Raw genomic sequence first — 22,530 nt, 5'->3', positions numbered from 1 at the left:
AACCTAATCCTAACCTGAACACTAACACTAACCAGTACTCTAGTCCTAACACACTGTCGTACCCTAACCTGTACCCTAAACCATACCTGTTCCGTAACCCTCACCATAACCCTTACACTAACACGTATCCTAATCCTAACTCACAAAGTAACACTAACCCATACTCTAACACTTACCCTAAGCCTAACCCGTTGTCGTACCCTAAACTGCACCTGTTCCCTAACCCTAACCCTTACCCTAATCCTAACCCATACACTAAAACTAACGGGTACCCTAACCCGTTGTTGTACCCTAACCTGTACCGTAAACCGTACCCATTCCCGAACCCTAACACTAACCCTTACCCTAATCCTAACCCATACACTAACAAACACTCACCTATACCATAACACATACCCTAACCCATTGTCGTATACTTACCTGTACCCGTTCCCTAAACCTAACCCTTACCCTAACTTTACCCTAATTCTAATCCGTACACTAACACTAATCCGTACCCTAACACGTACCCTAAGCCTAACCTGTTGTCCTACCCTAACCTACACCCTAAACCATATCTAACCCTAACACTAACCCTAATCCTTAACCTAACCCTTACACTAACCCATACCCTAATAATAAACCGTAAACTAGAACTAACCCATACTCTAACACGTACCCTATACCTAACCCCTTGTCATTCCCTAACCCTAGCCCTAACCCTTACCCTAAAGCTTACCCTTACCCGTAACCTAACCCTAACCCGAACACTAACCAGTACCCTAATCCTAACACGTTGTCATACCCTAACATATACCCTAAACCATTCCCACTCCCTAACCATAATCCTAACCCTAACCTTAACAGTACCCTAATCCTACCCCGTACACAAACACTAATCCATACCTTAACAAGTACCCTAAACCTAACCCATTGTAGTACCTTTACCTGTATCCTAAACCGTACCCTAATTCTAACCCATATACTAACCCTTACCCTAACACGGACCCTAACCCAAACCCATTGTTGTACCCCAAACTGAACCCTAAACCATACCCTAACCCGAACCCAAAACCTTACGCTAACCCGTACCCCTATCCTAACCTGTACACTAACACTAACCCATACCCTAACACGTACGCTAACCCTAACCTGCACCCTAAACCTTACCGGTTCCCTAACCTTAAACCTAAACCTAACCCGTACACTAACACGTACCCTAACCCATTTCCTAGCCCTAACCATACTCTAATCCTAAACCGTACACTAACACTAGTCCATACCCTAACGGGTACCCTAAGCCTAAGGCATTGTCGTACCCTAACCCGTACCTGCACCTAACCCTAACCCTTAACCTAACCCTTACCCTAACCCATACCCTGATCCTAACCTGTAAACTAAAACTAACCCGTACCCTAAAACATTCCCTAACCCTAACCCTTACCTTAACGGTACCCTAATCCTAACCCGTACACTAACAATTCGTACCCTAACACATACCCTAAGCCTAACCCGTTCTCGTACCGTAACCTGTACCCGAAACCGTACCCGTTCCCTAACCCTTTACCTTAACCAGTACTGCAATTCTAACCCATACACTAAAACTAATCCATACCCTAACACATACCCTAACCCTAACCTCTTGTCATATCCTAACCTGTAACCTTAACCCTACCCATTACCTAACCCTAAAACTAAAACTAATCCTTACCCTAATTCTTACCCTAACCCGTACCGTAATCCTACCCTGTACACTAACACCCATACCTTAACATGTACCCTAACCCATTCCCTAACCCTAAACCTTACCCTAACCCTAACCTGTACACTAAAACTAACCCATACTCTAACATGTACCCTAACCCTAACCTGCTGTCGTGCCATAACCTGTACCCTAAACCGTACCCGTTCCCTAACCAAAACCCTTACCCTAACCCTTACCTGAACTGTACCATAATCCTAACCCATACACTAACACTAGTCAGTACCCTAACACGTACCCTAAGCCTAACCTGTTGTCGTACCCTAATGTGTAACCTAAACCGTACCCATTCCCTAACCCTAACCCTTACCCATACACTAACATTAACCCGTATCCTAACACCCTAAACCTAACCTGTTGTCATACCCTAATCTGTACCCTAAACCGTACATGTTCCTAACCCTAATCCTAACCCATACACTAATGCTAAGCCATACCTTAACACGTACCCTAACCCGTTTTCGTACCCTAAACTGTACCCGTTCCCTAACACTAAACCTAACCCTGACCCTAACCAGTACCCTAATCTGAACCCGTACACTAAAAATAACCCATCTAAACCTAATCCTAATCCTAAATCTAATGGTTACTCTAACCCATACCGTAATCCTAGCCAGTACACTATCACTAACCTGTACCCTAACACATACCCTAGCACTAACACGTTGCACCCTAATCTGCACCCTAAACCATACCCATTCCCTAACCGAAACCCTAACCCGTACCCTAATGCTATCCCATATACTAATACTAACCCTTACCCTAACACATACCCTAACTCAAACCCATTGTACTCTAAACTGTACCCTAAACCATACCCGTTCCCAAACCCCAAACATTATGCTAACCCGTACTCTCATCCTAACCCATACACTAACACTAACCCGTAACTTAACACGTACCCTAACCCGTTGTCATACCCCTACCTGTACCCTAAAGCATACCCATTTCCTAAACCTAACCCTCACCCTTACCCTAACCTTAACCTAATCCTAACCCATACCGTAACACATACACTAACCCTAAAACATTGTCGTACCCTTACCCTAAGCCATATCCGTTCCCTAACTGTAACCCTTACCCTAACCATACCCTAATCCTAACCCGTACACTAACACTAATCCGTACCCTAAGCCTACCCTGTTGTCGTACCCTATGCTGTACCCTAAACCATACCCTTCCCTAACACTAACCCTTAACCTAACCCTTACCCTAACCTGAACCCTAATCCTAAACCATACACTAACCCATTCTCTAACACGTATACTAACCTATCAGACCCTAACCTGTACCCTAAAGAGTACCCATTCCCCAACCCTAATCCTAACCCGTACCCTAACACATATCCTAAGTCTAACTCATTGTGGTACCCTAACCTGTACCCTAAACTGTACCTGTTTTGTAACCTTAACCCTAACCCTATCCTTGCCCTAACCCTTACACTAACCTTACCCTAATCCTAACCAACACTATCCCAAACATGTACGCTAACTCTAAACCATTGTTGTATCCTAACCTGCTGTACCCTAAACCATACCCTTTCCCTAACCTGTACCCTAACGGTAACCTGTTGTCGTATCCTAACCTAATCCATACCCTAATCCTAACCTGTACACTAACACTAGCCTAACCTGTACCCTAACCCATACCCGTTCCCTAACCCTAACCCTCACCCTAAGCTTACCCTAACCCGTAACCTAATCCTAACCCATACACTAACCCATACCCTAACACATACCCTAACCTGTTGTCATACCCTAATCTGTAACCTAAACCGTACCCATTCACCAACCCTAACCAGTACCCTAGCAGTAAACCATACCCTAACGTACCCTAACACTAACCTGTTGTACTCTAACCTGTACCCTAAACCATTCCCGTTCCCTACCCTAACCCATTGTTGTACCCTAAACTGTAACCAAAGCCATACCCGTTCCCTAACACTGATGCTAACCCTAACCTTAACCTAACCTGTACACTAACACTAACCCGTATCCTAACATGTACCCTAACCTGTCGTTGTACCCTAACCTGTGCCCTAAAGCGTACCCATCCCCAATCCTAACCCTAACCCTTACCCTAACCTGTACCCTAATCCTAACCCATACACTAACACTAACCTGTACTCTAACACGTACCCTAGCCCTAACTCATTGTGGTACCCTAACCAGTACCCTAAACTGTACCCATTCCCTAACCCGTACCCTAAGTGTAACCCCTTGTCATACCCTAACCTGGACCCTAAACCATACCCGTTCTCTAACACTAATCCTAACGCTAACCCTTACCCTAACTTGTATCCTAATCGTAACCAGTACACTAACACTAACCCATACTGTAACACGTACCCTAACCCAAAACTGTTGTCATATGGTAATCTGTACCTTAAACCATACCCGTTCCCTAACCCTCACCTTAACCCATACCCTAACACTAACCCGTAACCTAAAACGTACTGTAACCCTAACCCATTGTTGTACCCTAAATGGTACCCTACACCATACCCATTCCCTAAGCCTAATCCTAACTCTAACCCTTACCCTAACCCATACACTAACACTAACCCGTACCCTAACCCTAAACAGTTGTTGTACCCTAACCTGTATCCTAAACCATACCTGTTCCGTAACCCTAACCATAAGCCTTACCCTAATCCTTACCGCAACTCATACCCTATTACTAATTCATACACTAACACATACCCTAACAGTACCCTAAACCTAACCTGTTGTCATACCCTAACCTGTACCCTAAACTGAGCCCGATCCCTAACCCTAACCATTACTCTAACCCGTAACCTAATAATAACCCATACCCTAACACATACCCTAACCCTACCCTGTTGTCGTACGCTAACCTGCACCCTAAACTGTACCCGTTCCCTAACTATAACCCTTACCCTTACCATACCCTAATACTAACCTGTACACTAACACTAATCCGTAACCTAATAAGTACCCTAAGCCTAATCCGTTATCTTACCCTAACCTGTACCTAAACCATACCCGATCCCTAACCCTTACCGTAACCCATGCACTAATCCTAATTTGTACACCAAAACTAACCTGTACCCTAAACTCTACCCATTCCCTAATCCTAACCATAACCCTTACCCAAACTGTACCCTAATCCTAACCCGTACACTAACACTAACCCTAACACGTACCCTAACGTACCCTAAACCGTACCCATTCCCTACACTAAACCTAACCCTAACCCTAACACTAACCCGTATCCTAAAACGTACCCTAATCCTAACCCACGTACCCTAATCCTAACCCATTGTCATACCCTAAACTGTACCCTACACCATACCCATTCCCTAACCCTAACCTTACCCTAAGCCATAACTAATCCTAACCTGTACGCAACACTAACCCATACCCTAACACATACCCTCTCCCTAACCCAATGTCGTACCATAACCTGTACCCTAAACCACACACGTTTCGTAATCCTAACCCTTACCCTAACCAATACCCTAATACTAACCCATCCACTACCACTATTCCATACCCTAACATACCCTAAACCTCACCTGTTGTCATACCCTAACCCGTACCATAATCCTAACTCGTACACTAAAACTATCCCATACCCTAACTCTCACCCGTTGTCGTACCCGTTCCCTGGCCCTAACCCTAAATTTAATCCTTACCGTAACCCTTACCTTAATCTGTACACTAAAACTAACCCATACTCTAACCTGTTGTCATACCCTAAGCTGTACCTTAAACCGTACCCGTTCCCTATCCCTAACCCTTACCCTAACCCGTAACTTAATACTAACCCGTACCTTAAAACGTACCTAACCCGTTGTCATACCCTAAACAGTACCCGATCCCTAACACTAGCCCTAACCCTTACAATGACCCTTAATCTATCCCGTACGCTAATCCTAACCCATACACTAACATTAACCCATTTCCTAAAACGTACCCTAATTCTATCCCGTTTTCGTACCCTAACCTGCACCCTAAACTATACCCATTCTCTAATCCTAACTCTAAATCTAATCCTTATCCTAACCCTTACCCTAACTGGTACCCTAATCCTAGCCCGTAAAACACTAACCTGTAGCTTAACACGTACCCTAACCTGTACCCTAAACCATAGCAGTTCCCTAACCATAACCCTTATCCTAACTCGTACCCTAATCATAACCTGTACACTAACACTAATCCATATCCTAAAACGTACCCTAAACCTAACCAGTTATCATATGCTAACCTGTACCCTAAACTGTACCCGTTCCCTAACACTAACCCTAACCCTAACTCATATCCTAATCGTAACCAGTACACTAACACTGACATGTACCCTAAACCGTTGCCGTACTCTAACCTGTACCTTATATGGTACCCGATCCCTATCTCTATCCCTAACCCTTATCCTAACCCTTACGCTAACTCATACCCTAATCTTAACCCATACGCCAACACTAACCTGCACCCTAATACATACCCTAAACTTAACCCGTTGTCCTACTCTAACCTGTACCCTAAACCGTACCCGCTCCATAACCCTAACTCTAACCCTCACCCTTACCCTAACCCTTCCCCTAACCTGTACCCTAATCCTAACCCATACACTAATGCTAACCCCATACCCTAACCCTTACCCTAAGTCATACCCTAATCCTAACCCGTACACTAACACGTACCCTAAACTTAACCCATTGTCCTACTCTGACCTGTACCCTAAACCATACCTGTTTCCTAACTCTAACCTTAACCTTTATCCTAACTCTTACCCTAACTGTACTCTAATCTAACCAGTACACTAACACTAATCCATTCCCTAAGCCTAATGCTTTGTCATACCCTAACCTATACGCTAAGCCGTACCCGTTCCCTAGCCCTAACCATAACCCTTACCCTAATCCTTACCCTAACCGTACCCTAATCCTAACCTGTACACTAACACTAATCCGTACCGTAACACGTACCCTAAGCCTAACCCGCTGCAACCCTAAACCGTACCCAACGCTAACACTAACCCTTAATCTAACCTTTACCATAACCCACACCATAATCCTAAACTAACCCTTACCCTAACACGTACCCTAACCCTAAACCGTTGTCGTACCCTAACCTGTACCCTAAACCATATCCGTTCCCTAACCCTTACCTTATGTGTACCCTAATCCTAACCCATACAATAACACTAATCCATTCTCTAACCTTAACCTTACCCTAACCATTACCCTAATCCTAACCCATATGCTAATACAAATCCTTACCCTAACACGTACCCTAACCCAAACCCATTGTACCCCAAACTGTACCCTAAACCGTACCCGTTCCTTAACCCTAACCTGAACCCTAAACCTTACGCTAACCTGTACCGTCATCCTAACCCGTACGCTAACACTAACGAATACCCTAACACGTATGGTAACCCTAACCTGCATGCTAAACTGTAACCGTTTCCTAACCTAACCTGTGCTGTAATCCTAATCCGTACACTAACAATAATCCATACCCTACCCGTTGTCATACACTAACCTGTACCCTAAACCGCACCCATTCCCTAACCCATACCCTAATCCTAACCATACACTAACACTAACGCGTGCTCTAACACGCAACCTAACCCGTTGTCATACCCTAACGTGTACCCTAAACCGTACACGTTCCCTAACCTGTACTTTAATCCTAACACTAACCCTAATCCGTACCCTAATCCTAACCATAAACTAACCCATACCCCAATACATACCCTAACTCATTGCCATACCCTAACTTATGCCCTAAACCATACCCGTTCCCTAACCCTAACCTTAGCTCATACTCTTATCCTAACCCTTACACCAACACTAACATGTACCCTAACACATACCCTAACCCGTACCCTCAACCGCAGCAATCCCATAACACTAACCCTTACCCTAACCCGTACCCTAATCCTAACACATACCCTAACTCTAAACCATTGACGTACCTTACCTGTACCTTAAACCTTATCCGTACCCTAATACTAACCTGAACGCTAACGGTAACCCATACCCTAAAATGTACCCTAACCTGTTGTTGTACCCTAAACAGTACCTGATCTCTAACCCTAATCCTACCATAACCCTTACCCTAACCCATACCTTAACACTAATCCATACCCTAACCATAACACATTGTCATTCTCTAACCTTTTTTCTAAACTATATTCGTTCCCTAACCCTAACCCTTACCCTAACCCATACACTAACCCGTTCCCTAACACGTACCCTAATCCTAACCCGTTGTCATACCCTAACCTGTACCCTAAGATGTACCTGTTCCCTAACGCTAACCCTAAACCTAAGCCTTACCCCAAACCTTACGCTATTCCATACCCTAATCCTAACCCATATACTAATACTAACCCATACCCTAACACGGGCCCTAACCCAAACTCCTTGTTGTATCCTAAAGTATACCCTAAACTGTACCCGTCTCCTAACTCTATCCCTAACCCTAAACCTTACGCTAACCTGTACCCTAATCCAAACCCATACACTAAAACATACCCTAACACGTACCCTGACCCTAACCCATTGTCGTACATAACCTGTAGCCTAAACCGTACCCGTTCCCTAACCCTAACCTGAACCTTACACCTTACTCTAACCCGTACCCTCATCGTAACCTGTACACTAATGAATACCCTAACACATACGCTAACCCGTTGTCATACCCTAACCTGTACCCTAAACAGTACCCATTCCGTAACCCTAACCCTAAACCTTACCCTAACCCGTACCCTAATCCGTACACTAACAATAACCCATACCCAACACATACCATAACCCTACACTAACCTGTACCCTAAACCGCACCCATTCCCTAACCATAACCCTAATCCGTACCCTAATCATAACCCATACACTAACACTAACCTGTACCCTAACAAGTACCCTAACCCTAATTCGTTGTCGTAGCCTAACCTGTACCTTAAACCATACTCGTTCCCTAACACTAATCCTATTCCTATTCCTTACTCTAACCCTTACCCTAATCCTAATCTGTAACACTAACCCATAACTTAACAAGTACCCTAACTCTAACCTGTTTTCGTACCCTAACCAGTACCCTAAACCTTACTGGTTCCCTAACTCTAATCCTTACCCTAACGCTTATCCTAATCCTAACTCATACACTAATACTAACCCTTACACTACCATGTAACCTAATCCGTTGTCGTACCCTAACCTGTACTGTAAACCGTACCAGTTCTCTAACCCTAAACCTAACCCAAACCCTTACCTGATACGTACCCTAATCCTAACCCGTACACTATACTAATCGGTACCCATAACATAGCCTAAGCCTAACCTGTTGTTGTACCCTAACTTGTACCCTACACTCTACCCTTTCCCTAATCCTAACCCTTAACCTAACCCTTACCAGAAGCCTTACCCTAACCCGTACCCTGACACTAACCCATACCCTAATACATACCCTAACCCGTTGTCATACCCTATCCTGTATCCTAAACCGTACCCATACCCTAATCCTAACACTAACCCTAACCCATACCCTAATCCTAACCCATACCTTAACACTAACCCATACCCTAACACGTACCCTAAACATAACACATTGTCATTCCCTAACCCTTTCTCTAAACTACTCGTTCCTTAACCCATACCCTAATCCTAACCCATACACTAACACTAACCCGTTCCGTAACACGTACCGTAATCCTAACCCGTTGTCGTACCCTAACCTGTACCCTAAACCGTACCTGTTCCCTAATGCTGACCGTAACCTTACCCTAAACCTTACCCTAATACTAATCCGTACACTAACACGTACCCTAACACATACCCTAAACCTAACTCGTTGTAGTACCCTAACCTGTAACCTAAACTGTGCCCATTCCCTAACCCATATCCTAACACTAACCTGCTGTTATACACTAAACTGTATCCTAAATCGCACCCGTGCCCTAACGTGTACCCTAATCCTAAACCGTATACTAACAATGACCCGTACCCTAACACATACCATGACTATAACCCATTGTCATATCCTATTCTGTAGCCTAAAACGTATACATTCCCTAGTCCTAATACCCTAACCCTTACCCTAACCCGTACAGTAATCCTAACCCGTACACTAACACTAACCTGTAACTTAACACGTACCCTAACTCTAACCCGTTTTCATACCCTAACCGGTAATCTAAACCTTACCCGTTCTCTAACCCTAACCTTAACCCTAACCCATACACTAACACTGATCCGTACCCTAACACGTACCCTAAACCTAACCCGTTGTCGTACCCTAAACTGTACCCGTTCCCTAACCCGAACCCTTACCCTAATCTGTACTGTAATCCTAACCCATACACTAACACTAACCCATACCCTAACACGTACCCTAATCCTAACCCATTGTGGTACCCTAATCTGTACCCTAATCCATACCCATTCCCTAACACCCAAACCCGGACTCTAAACCTTACCCTAACGTATACCCCAATCCTAACCCATACACTAACATGAATCCATACCCTAACACGTACCCTAACCTGTTGTCATACCCTATCTTGTACCCTAAAACGTACCCGTTCCCCAACCCTTACCCTTGACCCTACCGTTACCCGTTCCAATATCCTAACCCGTACATAACCGTACCCTAACACGTTGTCATACCCTAACCTGTACCCTAAACTGTACCTGTTCTGTAACCCTAACACTCACCCTTACCCTAACCGTCATCCTAACCCATACCCTAATCCTAACCCATACACTAACAATAACCCATACACTAACCCATACCACAACACGTATCCTAACCTGTACCCTAAACCGTATCAGTTCCCTATACCTAACAATAACCCTTACCCTTACCCGAACCGTACCCTAATCCGAACCCGTACGCTAATGCTAATCCGTACCCCAATAAATATCCTAAGGCTAACCCATTACCGTACCCTAACCTGTACCTAAACCATACACAATCCCTAACCCTTACCCTAATCCTTACCCTAACCCATACACTATTCCTAACCTGTACACCAAAACTAACCCATACTCTAAACTATACCCTAACCCAAACCCTTACCCTAACTCATATGCTAATCCTAACCCATACACTAACACTACTGTGTACCCTAACACGTACCCAAAACCTAACCCTTTGTCATACCCTAACCCGTACGCTAAACCACACCCATTCCCTAAACCTAACTCTAACCCTTACTCTTATTCTAACATATACCCTAATCCTAACCTGTACCCTAACACGTACCCTAACCCTATTCTGTTGTCATACCCTAACCTGTACCCTAAGCCGTACTTGTTCCCTAGTCCTTACTCTAAACATAACCCTTACACTAACTTGTACCCTAATCCTAACCCATATGCTAACACTAACCCATACCCTAAAATGTACCCTAACCCGTTGTCGTACCCTCAACTGTACCCTAAACAGTACCCGATCCCTAACCCTTACCCTAACCGTACACTAATCCTAAACCGTACACTAACACGTAACCTAACCTTAACCTGTCGTGCCCTAACCTGTACCCTAAAGCGTACCCGTTTGCTAACCCTAACACTAACCCTAACCTGCTGTCATACCCTAACCTGTACCCTAAACCGTTCCATAACCCAAACCCTAACCCTCACCCTTAACCTAACCCTTACCCTAAACCGTACACTAACACTAACCTATACCATAACATATACCCTAAGCCTAACCCACCGTCGTACACTAACCTGTACCCTAAACCGTACCCTACTCCTAACCCATATGCTAATACTAACCCTTACCCTAACCAGTACCCTAACCCAAACCCATTGTTGTACCCCAAACTGTACCCTAAACCGTACCCATTCCCTAACCCTAACCTGAACCCTAAACCTTATGCTAACCTGTATCCTCACCCTAAACTGTACACTAACACTAACCCATACCCTAACATGTACGCTAACCCTAACCCATTGTCGTACCCTAAACCGTACCTATTCCCTAAAACTAACCCTAACTCTAACCCTTACCCTAAGCCTTACCTTAACTTTACCCTAATCCTAAGACGTACCCTAACCCTAACACGTTGTCATACCCTTACCTGTATCCAAACTCTACCCATTCCCTAGCCCTAACCCTAATCCTAACCCTTACCCTAACCTTAACACGTACCCTAAACCTAACCAGTTGTACACTAAACTGTACCGTAATCCTAACCCGTACACTAACACTAATCTGTACCCTAACATGTACCCTAAGCCTAACCCATTGTCACACCCTAACTGTACCCATACCCTAACCCTAACACTAACTCTAACCCATACTCTAATCCTAGCTCATAAACTAAAACTAACCCATATCCTAAGACGTACCCTAACCCATTGTCGTAACCTAACCTTTACCCTAAACCATATCCATTCCCTAAACTTAACCATTACCCTATCCCTTACCCTAACTGTACCCTAACCTAACCTGTACACTAACGCTAATCCGTACCCTAACATGTACCCTAAGCGTAACCCTTTGTTGTACCCTAACCCTACCCTAATCCTAACCGTACACTAACACTAACCCTTACCCTAACACATACCCTAACCCTACTCCCTTGTTATACTGTAAACTGCACTCTAAACCGTTTCCGTTCCCTAAACCGAACCTTAACCCTAAATCTAATCCTTACTCTAACACTTACCCTAACCGGTACCCTAACCTAAACCGTACCTTAACACGTACCCTAACTCAAACCCGTTTTTGTACCCTAACCTGTACACTAAACCATACCCTTTCCCTATCTATAACCCTAATAACCCCTACCCTAATCCTAAACCGTACACTAACACTAACCCGTACCCTAACCCTAACAGGTTGTCATACCCTAACCTGTACCCTTAACCGTACACGTTCCCTAACCCGTACCCAAATCCTAACCCAAACACTAACACTAACTCTTACCCTAACACGTACCCTAACCCTAATCCGTACCCTAACCCTAATCCGTTGTCATACCCTAACCTGCACCCTAAACCGTACCCATTCCCTAACCCGTACACTAACGCTAAGCCTTACCTTAGCACGTACCCTAACCCTAAACCGTTTTCGTACCCTAACCTGTACCCGAAACCGTACCATTGCCTACCCATAAACCTAACCCTTACCCCAACCCGTACCCTAACACTAATCTGTACCCTAACCTGTTGTCATAACCTTACCTGTACTCTAAACCATACCCGTTCCCTAACCGTAACTCTAACAATAACCCTTACCCTAACCTTACTCCTATCCTAATGCATACACTAATACTAATCCGTACCCTAACACGTGCCCTAACCCAAACCCGTTGTCATACCCTAACCTGTACCCTACACCATTTGCGTACCCTAGCCCTAACCCTTTCCTTAACCATACCCTAATCCTAACCCATACAGTAACACTAATCGGTACCCTAACATGTACCCTAACCCTAAACTGTTGTCGTGCCCTAACCTGTACCCTAAAGTGTACCCGTTCCCTAACCCTAACCCTCACCCTAACCTGACCCTAAATGGTGCCCTAATCCTAACCCGTACCCTAACACATACCCTAGACCTAACCTGTTGTTCTACCATAATCTGTACCCTAAACCGTAGCCGTTCCCCAACCCTAACCCTTACTCTTACCCTTAAACTTACCGTTACCTGCACCAATATCCTAACCCGTACACTAACCCGTACCCTAACACGTACCCTATCCCTAACCCCTTGTCATTCCCTAACCCTTACCCTAAAGCTTACCCTAACCCGTAACCTAATCCTAACCCAAACACTAACCAGTACCCTAATCCTAACACGTCGTACCCTAACCTGTACCCTAAACCATTCCCTAACCATAATCCTAACCCTTACCTTAACGGTACCCTAATCCTACCCCATGCACTAACACTAACCCATACCCTAACAAGTACCCTAAGCCTAACCCAGTGTAGTACCCTAACCTGTACCCTAAATCATACCCATTCCCTAACCCTTACCCTAAACAGTACCCTAATCCTAACCCATATACTAATACTAACCCTTACTCTAACACGGACCCTAACCCAAATCCACTGTTGTACCTCAAACTGAACCCTAACCTGAACCCAAAACCTTACGCTAACCCGTACCCCTATCCTAACCTGTACACTAACCCATACCCTAACATGTACGCTAACTCTAACCCGTTGTCATAACCTAACCTGCACCCTAAACCTAAACCTAACCCATACCCTAAACCTAATCCGTACACTAACATGTACCCTAACACGTACCCTAACTTTACCCTAATCCTAAGACGTACCCTAACCCTAATACATTTTGGTACCCTTACCTGTACCGAAACCATACCCGTTCCCTAGCCCTAGCCCTAACCCTAACCCTTACACTAACCTTTACCCTAACCGTACACTAACACTAGTCCATACCCTAACGGGTACCCTAAGCCTAAACCATTGTCGTACCCTAAACCGTACCCATACCCTTACCTTAACAGTACCCTAATCCTAACCCCTATACTAACATTAATCCGTACCCTAACACATACCCTAAGCCTAACCCGTTCTTGTACCCTAACCTGTACCCGAAACCGTACCCGTTCCCTAACCCTAACACTAAATCTAATCCTTACCCTAGCCCATACCCTAATCCTAACCCGTACACTAACACCCATACCTTAACACGTACTCTAACCTGTACCCTAAACTGTACCCTAATCCTAACCCGTACACTAACAGTAGTCAGTACCCTAACACGTACCCTAAGCCTAACCCGTTGTCGTACCCTAACGTGTAACCTAAACCGTACACGTTCCCTAACCCGTACCCTAATCCTAACCCATGCACTAAAACTAAGCCGTACCTTAACACATACCCTATCCCTAACCCGTTTTCGTACCCTAAACCGTACCCGTCCCCCAACCCTAACCCGTAACCTAATTCTAACCCATACACTAACACTAACCCATACCCTAACCTGTACCCTAAACCGTTCACGTTCCCTACCCTAACCGTTACCCTAACCCTTACACTAAGCCGTACCAAAATCTAACTGGTACACTAACACCCATACCATAACACCTACCCTAACCCTAATCCATTGTTGTACCCTAAACTGTAACTTAAGCTGTACCCGTTCCCTAACATTAACGCTAACCTTAACCTAACCCGTACACTAACACTCACCCATACTGTAACATGTACCCTTACCTGTACCCTAAACCGTACCCGTTCCGTAACCCTAACCCTTACCCTAATCCTACTGCAACCCGTACCCTAATACTAATTCATACACTAACACGTACCCTAACAGTACCCTAAACCTAACACGTTGTCATACCCTAACCTGTACCCTAAACTGAGCCCAATCCCTAACCATTACTCTAACCCGTAACCTAATACTAACCTGTACACCAACCCGTACCCTAACACGTACCCTAACCTGTTGTCGTACGCTAACCTGCACCCTAAACTGTACCCGTTCCCTAACCCTAACTATAACCCTTACCACACCCTGATACTAACCTGTACACTAACACTAATCTGTAACCTAATAAGTACCCTAAGCCTAACCCGTTATCTTACCCTAACCTGTACCTAAACCGTACCCGATCCCTAACCCTTACCCTAACCCGTGCACTAATCCTAATCTGAACCCAGACCCTAACCCTAACGTATACCCTAATCCTAACCTGTATACTAACACTAACCCATACCCTAACATGTACGCTAACAGTAAACTGTTGTCATACCCTATCCTGTACCCTAAACCATACCTGTTCCCCAACCCTAACCCTTAACCTTACCGTTATCCGTACCGATATCCTAACCCATACCCTAACCTGAACCCTAACACGTTGTCGTACCCTAACCTGTACCCTAAACCGTACCTGTTCTGTAACCCTAACACGTATGCTAATCCTAATCCGTACAGTAAAACTAACCCGTACTATAACACATACTCTAACCCGTTGTCATACCCTAACCTGTAACCTAAACCCTACCCATTCCCTAACCCTAACCCTTACCCTAACACCCTGACCATACCCTAATCCTAAACCATACACTAACAGTAAATCCGTACCCCAACACGTACCCTAAGCCTAACCCGTTGTCCTACCCTAAGCCGTACCCGTTCCCTAACCCTAATGCATACCCTAATCCTAACACGTATCCTAACTCTAACATGATGTACTACCTTAACTTGTACCCTAAACCGTACACGTTCCCTAACCCCAACCCTTACCCTAACCCATACCCTAATCCTAACCTGTAGGCTAACACTAACATGTACCCTAACCCTAACACGTTGTCATACACTAACCTGTACCCTAAACCGCACCCGTTCATTAACGTTAACCCTAACCCTAAGCCTTATCCTAACCCGTACCCTAATCGTAACCCACATACTAATACCCATACACTAACACGTACCCTAACCCATTGTCGTACCATAAATGGTACCCTAAACCATACCCATTCCCTACCCTCAACCTAACCCTTACCCTAATCCTGACCCGTACACTAAAACTATCCCATACCCTAACACATACCCTAACCCTCACCCGTTGTCGTACCCTAACTTGTACCCTAAACTGTACCCATTCCCTGGCCCTAACCCTAAAATTAATCCTTACTGTAATCCTTACCCTAACCCGTACCCTAATCGTAACCCGTACACTAAAACTAACCCATACCCTAACCCTAACCCATTGTCGTACCCTAAGCTGTACCTTAAACCATACCCGTTCCCTAACCCATACACTAACATTAACCCATTCCTTATAACGTACCCTAATCCTATCCCGTTTTTGTACTCTAACCTGTACCCTAAACCGTACCCATTCTCTAACCCTAACTCTAATCCTTATCCTAACCCTTACCCTAACTGGTACCCTAATCCTAGCCCGTAAAACACCACTAACCCGTAGCTTAACACGTACCCTAACCCGTTTTCGTACCATAACCCTTACCCTAACTCGTACCCTAATCCTAACCTGTACACTAACACTAATCCATACCCTAAAACGTACCCTAAACCTAACCAGTTATCATATGCTAACCTGTACTCATTCCCCTAACCCTAACTCGTATCCTAATCATAACCAGTACACTAACACTGACGCGTACCCTAAACAGTTGTCGTACCCTAACCTGTACCTTATCTGGTACCCGTTCCCTATCCCTAACCCTTATCCTAACCCTTAAGCTAACTCGTACCCTAATCCTAATCCATACCCTAAACCGTACCCGCTCCATAACCCTAACCCTCACCCTTACCCTAACCCATACACTAATGCTAACCCCATACCCTAACCCTTACCCTAAGTCGTACCCTAATCCTAACCCGCACCCTAACACGTACCCTAAACTTAACCCATTGTCCTACTCTGACCTGTACCCTAAACCATACCCGTTCCCTAACCCTAACTCTAACCTTTATCCTAACTCTTACCCTAACCGTACCCTAATCTAACCAGTACACTAACACTAATCCGTACCCTAAGATGTACCCTAAGCCTAACCCTTTGTCGTACCCTAATCTATATGCTAAGCTGTACCTGTTCCCTAGGCCTAACCCTAACCATAACCCTTACCCTAATCCTTACCCTAACCGTACCCTAATCCTAACCTGTACACTAACACTAATCCGTACCATAACACGTACCCTAAGCCTAACCCGCTGCAGTACCCTAAACGTAACCGTACCCAACGCTAACACTAACCCTAACCGTTAATCTAACCCTTACCGTAACCCACACCATAATCCTAAACAGTAAACTAAAACTAACCCATACCCTAACATGTACCCTAACCCTAAACCGTTGTCGTACCCTAACCTGTACCCTAAACCATACCCGTTCCCTAACCCGTACAATAACACTAATCCATTCCCTAACCTTAACCTTACCCTAACCAGTACCCTAACCCTAACCCATATGCTAATACAAATCCTTACCCTAACCCAAACCCATTGTACCCCAAACTGTACCCTAAACCTTACGCTAACCCATACCCTAATCCTAACCCGTACACTAACGAATACCCTAACACGTACAGTAACCCTAACCCGTTGTCGTATCCTAACCTGCATGCTAAACTGTAACCGTTCCCTAACCCTAACCTAACCTGTACCGTAATCCTAATTCGTACACTAACAATAACCCATACCCTAACCCTACCCGTTGTCATACACTAACCTGTACCCTAAACCGCACCCATTCCCTAATTATAACCCGTACACTAACACTAATCTGTACCCTAACCCTAATCCTTTGTTGTACCCTAACCTGTATCCTAAACTGTACCTGTTCCCTAACCCTTACCCTAAACAGTACCCTAATCCTAACCCATATACTAATACTAACCCTTACCCTAACACGGACCCTAACCCAAACCCATTGTTGTACCCCAAACTGAACCCTAACCCGAACCCAAAACCTTACGCTAACCCATACCCCTATCCTAACTTGTACACTAACCCATACCCTAACACGTACGCTAACTCTAACCCGTTGTCATAACCTAACCTGCACCCTAAACCTTACTGGTTCCCTAACCTTAAACCTAAACCTAACCCATACCCTAAACCTAATCCGTACACTAACATGTACCCTAACACGTACCCTAACTTTACCCTAATCCTAAGACATACTGTAACCCTAATACGTTTTGGTACCCTTACCTGTACCGAAACCGTACCCGTTCCCTAGCCCTAACCATAACCCGTACACTAACCCTTACCTTAACCGTACCCTAATCCTAAACCGTACACTAACACTAGTCCGTACCCTAACGGGTACCCTAAGCCATTGTCGTACCCTAACCTGTACCCTAAACCGTACCTAACCCTTACCCTAACCCTTACCTTAATGGTACCCTAATCCTAACCCGTACACTAACATTAATCCTTACCCTAACACATACCCTAAGCCTAACCCGTTCTCGTACCCTAACCTGTACCCGAAACCGTACCCATTCCCTAACCCTTTACCTTAACCAGTACTGCAATCCTAACCCATACACTAAAACTAACCCATACCCTAACACATACCCTAACCCGTTGTTGTATCCTAACCTGTAACCTTAACCGTACCCGTTCTCTAACCCTAAAACTAAATCTAATCCTTACCCTAATCCTTACCCTAGCCCATACCCTAATCCTAACCCATACACTAACGCCCATACCTTAACACGTACTCTAACCTGTACCCTAACCCGTGCCCGTTCCGTAACGCTAACCCTCACCCTTACCCTAACCCGTACACTGACACTAATCCATACCCTAACACGTACCCTACGCCTAACCTGTTGTCGTACCCTAACCCTTACCCTAACCTGTACCCTAATTCTAACCTGTACACTAAAACTAACCCATACCCTAACATGTACCCTAGCCCTAACCTGTTGTCGTGCAATAACCTGTACCCTAAACTGTACCCGTTCCCTATCCCTAACCAAAACCCTTACCCGAACCGCACCCTAATCCTAACCCGTACCCTAACACTAGTTGGTACCCTAACATTGGTACCCTAACATGTACCATAAGCCTAACCCGTTGTCGTACCCTAACATGTAACCTAAACCGTACCCGTTCCCTAACCCTAACCCATACCCTAAGCCTAAGCCGTACACTAACACCAACCCATACCCTAACACATACCCTAAACCTAACCCGTTGTTGTACCCTAACCTGTACCCTAACACTAACCCTTAACCTAACACTAAGCCGTACCTTAACACGTACCCTATCCCTAACCCGTTTTCGTACACTTACCTGTACCCTAAACTGTACCCGTTCCGTAACCCTTACCCTAATACTTACCCCCCCACCCGCCACGCATTCCTTTCAACAGACATGGCTGAACCCTTCTAGAGCCCGCTTGCTCTAGACTCTAACTCCAATGTCAAACATTAATACAGATTTTTTTGCCAAATGTCTCTTGCACTGTTTAGCGGAAAAAATTCTACCATGAATTTCCTTTGTCCTCAAACATAAGTAAATTAACAGAATATTAATAGCAATCTTTTTTTTTTTCTGGCTGAGTTGGGTCTTCGTTGCTGTGTGTGGGCTTTCTCTAGTTGCGGCGAGCGGGATGTGGTGTGTGGCTTCTCATTGCAGTGGCTTCTCTTGTGGAGCACGGGCTCTAGAGCGCAGGCACAGGAGTTGTGGCGCAGGACTGGGATCTTCCCGGACCAATGATCCAACCCATGTCCCCTGCATTGGCAGGCGGATTCTTAACCATTGAGCCACCAGGGAAGTCCCACGAACAATCATTGAAAATACTAATTTCAAAAAGATCACGAAACCCCAAAAGGGACTTCCCTGGTGGCGCAGTGGTTAAGAATTCGCCTGCCAACGCAGGGACATGGGTTCATGCCCTGGCCTGGGAACATCCCACATGCCGCAGAGCAACTAAGCCCATGCGCCAAAAACTGAGCCTGTGCTCCGCAACAAGAGAAGCCACCGCGATGAGAAGCCCGCGCACCGCAACAAAGAGTAGCCCCTGCTTGCCACAACTAGGCCCGGGCACAACAATGAAGATTCAGTGCAGCCATAAATAAATAAATTTATAAAAAAAAAGAGAAAAAAGAAAATTTTATTAAAAAAATTAAAACAGTTATATAAGTAGCATATACTCAGTGAAAAAGAATTCAAAAAAAATTTTTTATAGTATAAGATAAGAAGTCCAAACCCTTTTCTGGGGGAGCCACTGTTAGAAGTTTGGAATATATGACTCTAGAATCTTTCAGTATTCATACAAATTTATGTTTATGCACGTGCAAAAAATTATTCAAAGTAATTTAAAAGAAACAAAAGAACCCATGAAAATAAAAATAGGTGCATCTCCACCTTGCTAAAACTTGTAGACAGTTTTAAGTGACTATGTACCTAAGTTGTGAACATAACTTTGAAAGGGCAGGCAGAGCAAATGCCCTGTGAGGACCATATATTTCACTGAGAGTACTGAAAAGCCTGCTCTGTGTCATGGTAAATGTTGGAATTATAGTGGAGAATGATAAGTTCTTGTACATGTTTGTAATGGATAATTTCCTGATAAAAATCAGTTCTTAAACATACCATGTTACTTGCACTTAGGAATAAATCCATTATGAGACAGAACAGTTATGTGATTAAAATAAAAAGTCAAAGCCACAGTGAGATACCACTTCACATCCATTAGGGTGGCTACTACTACCAAGAAAAACAGAAAATAACAAGTGCTGGAGAGGATATGGAGAAACTGGAAACCTTATGCATTGCTAGTGGGAATGTAAAATGGCACAGCCCCTGTGGAAGACAATAAGGCAGTTCCTCAAAAAGTTAAATATAGAATTACCAAACATTTCAGCAATTCTACTTCTAGGTATGCACTACCCAAAAGGATTGAAAGCAGGAACTCAAATGGGTATTTGTACACCAATGTTCACAATAGCCAAAAGGTGGAAACAACTCAAATGTGTCAGTAGATGAGAAGATAAACAAAAGGTGGTATATACGTACAATGGAGTATAATTCAACCTTAAAAGGGAATGATTGATACTGTAACATGGATGAACCTTGAAAACATTATGCTAAGTAAGTGAAACAAGCCAGATACAAAAAGATAATTATATGATTCCACTTGTATGAGGTATCTAGAATAGGCAAAGTCATAGAGAAAAGAAGTAAGATAAAGGTTAGTAGTAGGGATTGGGGGGAGAATGGGGAATTATTGTTTAATGGGTACAGAGTTTCAGTTTGGGATGATGGAAAGTTCTGGAGATAGATAACAGTGGCAGTTGGACCACACTGTAAATGTATTTAATGTCACTGCTCTGTACACTTAAAAGTGATTTAAATGGTGAATTTTGTTATGTATATTTCACTACAATTAAAAAATATATAAGAAGCAAGTTTTTGTGTTAGACTTTATGGAATTCTTGATTCTCTGCACTCACGAGGCACCTTCACTTTACTGCCCAGATTTGTAATTTCGGCTAAAGAGCAATATCTGTTGATGAGAATAGCAAAGCAAACCAAAATGGGTCAGGACTACCATGTTTGTTTAAATTTACTTTGATTTCAATGGTGTTATTCCTGCCAGGAAAAATACAGGATAAGCAATAAAAGATTATTTTGGATTTGAAAAAGCTGGGGGGTAAAAATAAAGAAAATCCAAGGCAGTATTTGAAGAGGCACACTGAAAAATCATAAAATAATTACAAGGTGGATCTTGACATATACATATAGAAAAGGCAAAGCATCTATTTTACTTAAAAGAAAACTTACGTCCATGATGGTTACAGGGATGTCCCGAATTTTATGAGGTTCCACATAAGAATTTTGACAATTCAGGGTAAGTCTTGAAGCCAGTTCACTCTGCCCCAAACTTTCCAGCTGCAGAAAGAAACAAACAAAGGTGAATTTTTAAAAAATTAATTTTGTTTTGTACATTTACATTAAATCCACAGATAATGTCTGTGCTTAGAAAGGTGGTATTATGTGTGGTGGGGCCAGTATGGTCACCACTGAGGAAACACAGTGTATTTGAGACCATAACTGGGCCTTGCAAGTGGTGACATTTTTCTATTCTGGGCACCTGGCCTTCCACAGCCCTCAGCCTGAGCCGACGCTTCCACCAGGTGCCTGTGGGCGCCAAGCCAATTCCAGCAGCTCCAAGAGGACAGGGAGACATTTAAGTAGAGGCCTCCAAAGAAAAACGTCTATCCCAGTAGTCCCTAAATGCAAGTCCACAGACCTGCTCCATCACACTTACCTGGGGAGGTGGAAGAGGAGGGGTGAGGTAAAAACACAGATTCCCAGTGCCCTCGGCCAGGGATTCTAG

At 44.1% G+C, this 22,530-nt stretch overlaps 1 protein-coding gene across 3 annotated transcripts in view; it reads right to left on the bottom strand.

The window, feature by feature from the left end:
* Positions 1-22,530, bottom strand: part of SPG21 (SPG21 abhydrolase domain containing, maspardin) — an 80,444-nt gene that overhangs the window by 28,277 nt on the left and 29,637 nt on the right. For all 3 annotated transcript variants that reach the window (XM_079912781.1, XM_079912782.1, XM_079912780.1), the window contains exon 7: positions 21,975-22,082. In XM_079912781.1, coding sequence (XP_079768907.1) covers positions 21,975-22,082 — 108 coding nt within the window. The remainder of the gene's footprint in view (positions 1-21,974; positions 22,083-22,530) is intronic.

Source organism: Stenella coeruleoalba (genome assembly GCF_951394435.1).
Source record: "Stenella coeruleoalba genome assembly, chromosome: 2".
NCBI classification, from domain to species: domain Eukaryota; kingdom Metazoa; phylum Chordata; class Mammalia; order Artiodactyla; family Delphinidae; genus Stenella; species Stenella coeruleoalba.
Note: the sequence above shows the minus strand (reverse complement) of the source record. Positions and strands in the feature narration are given on the sequence as shown.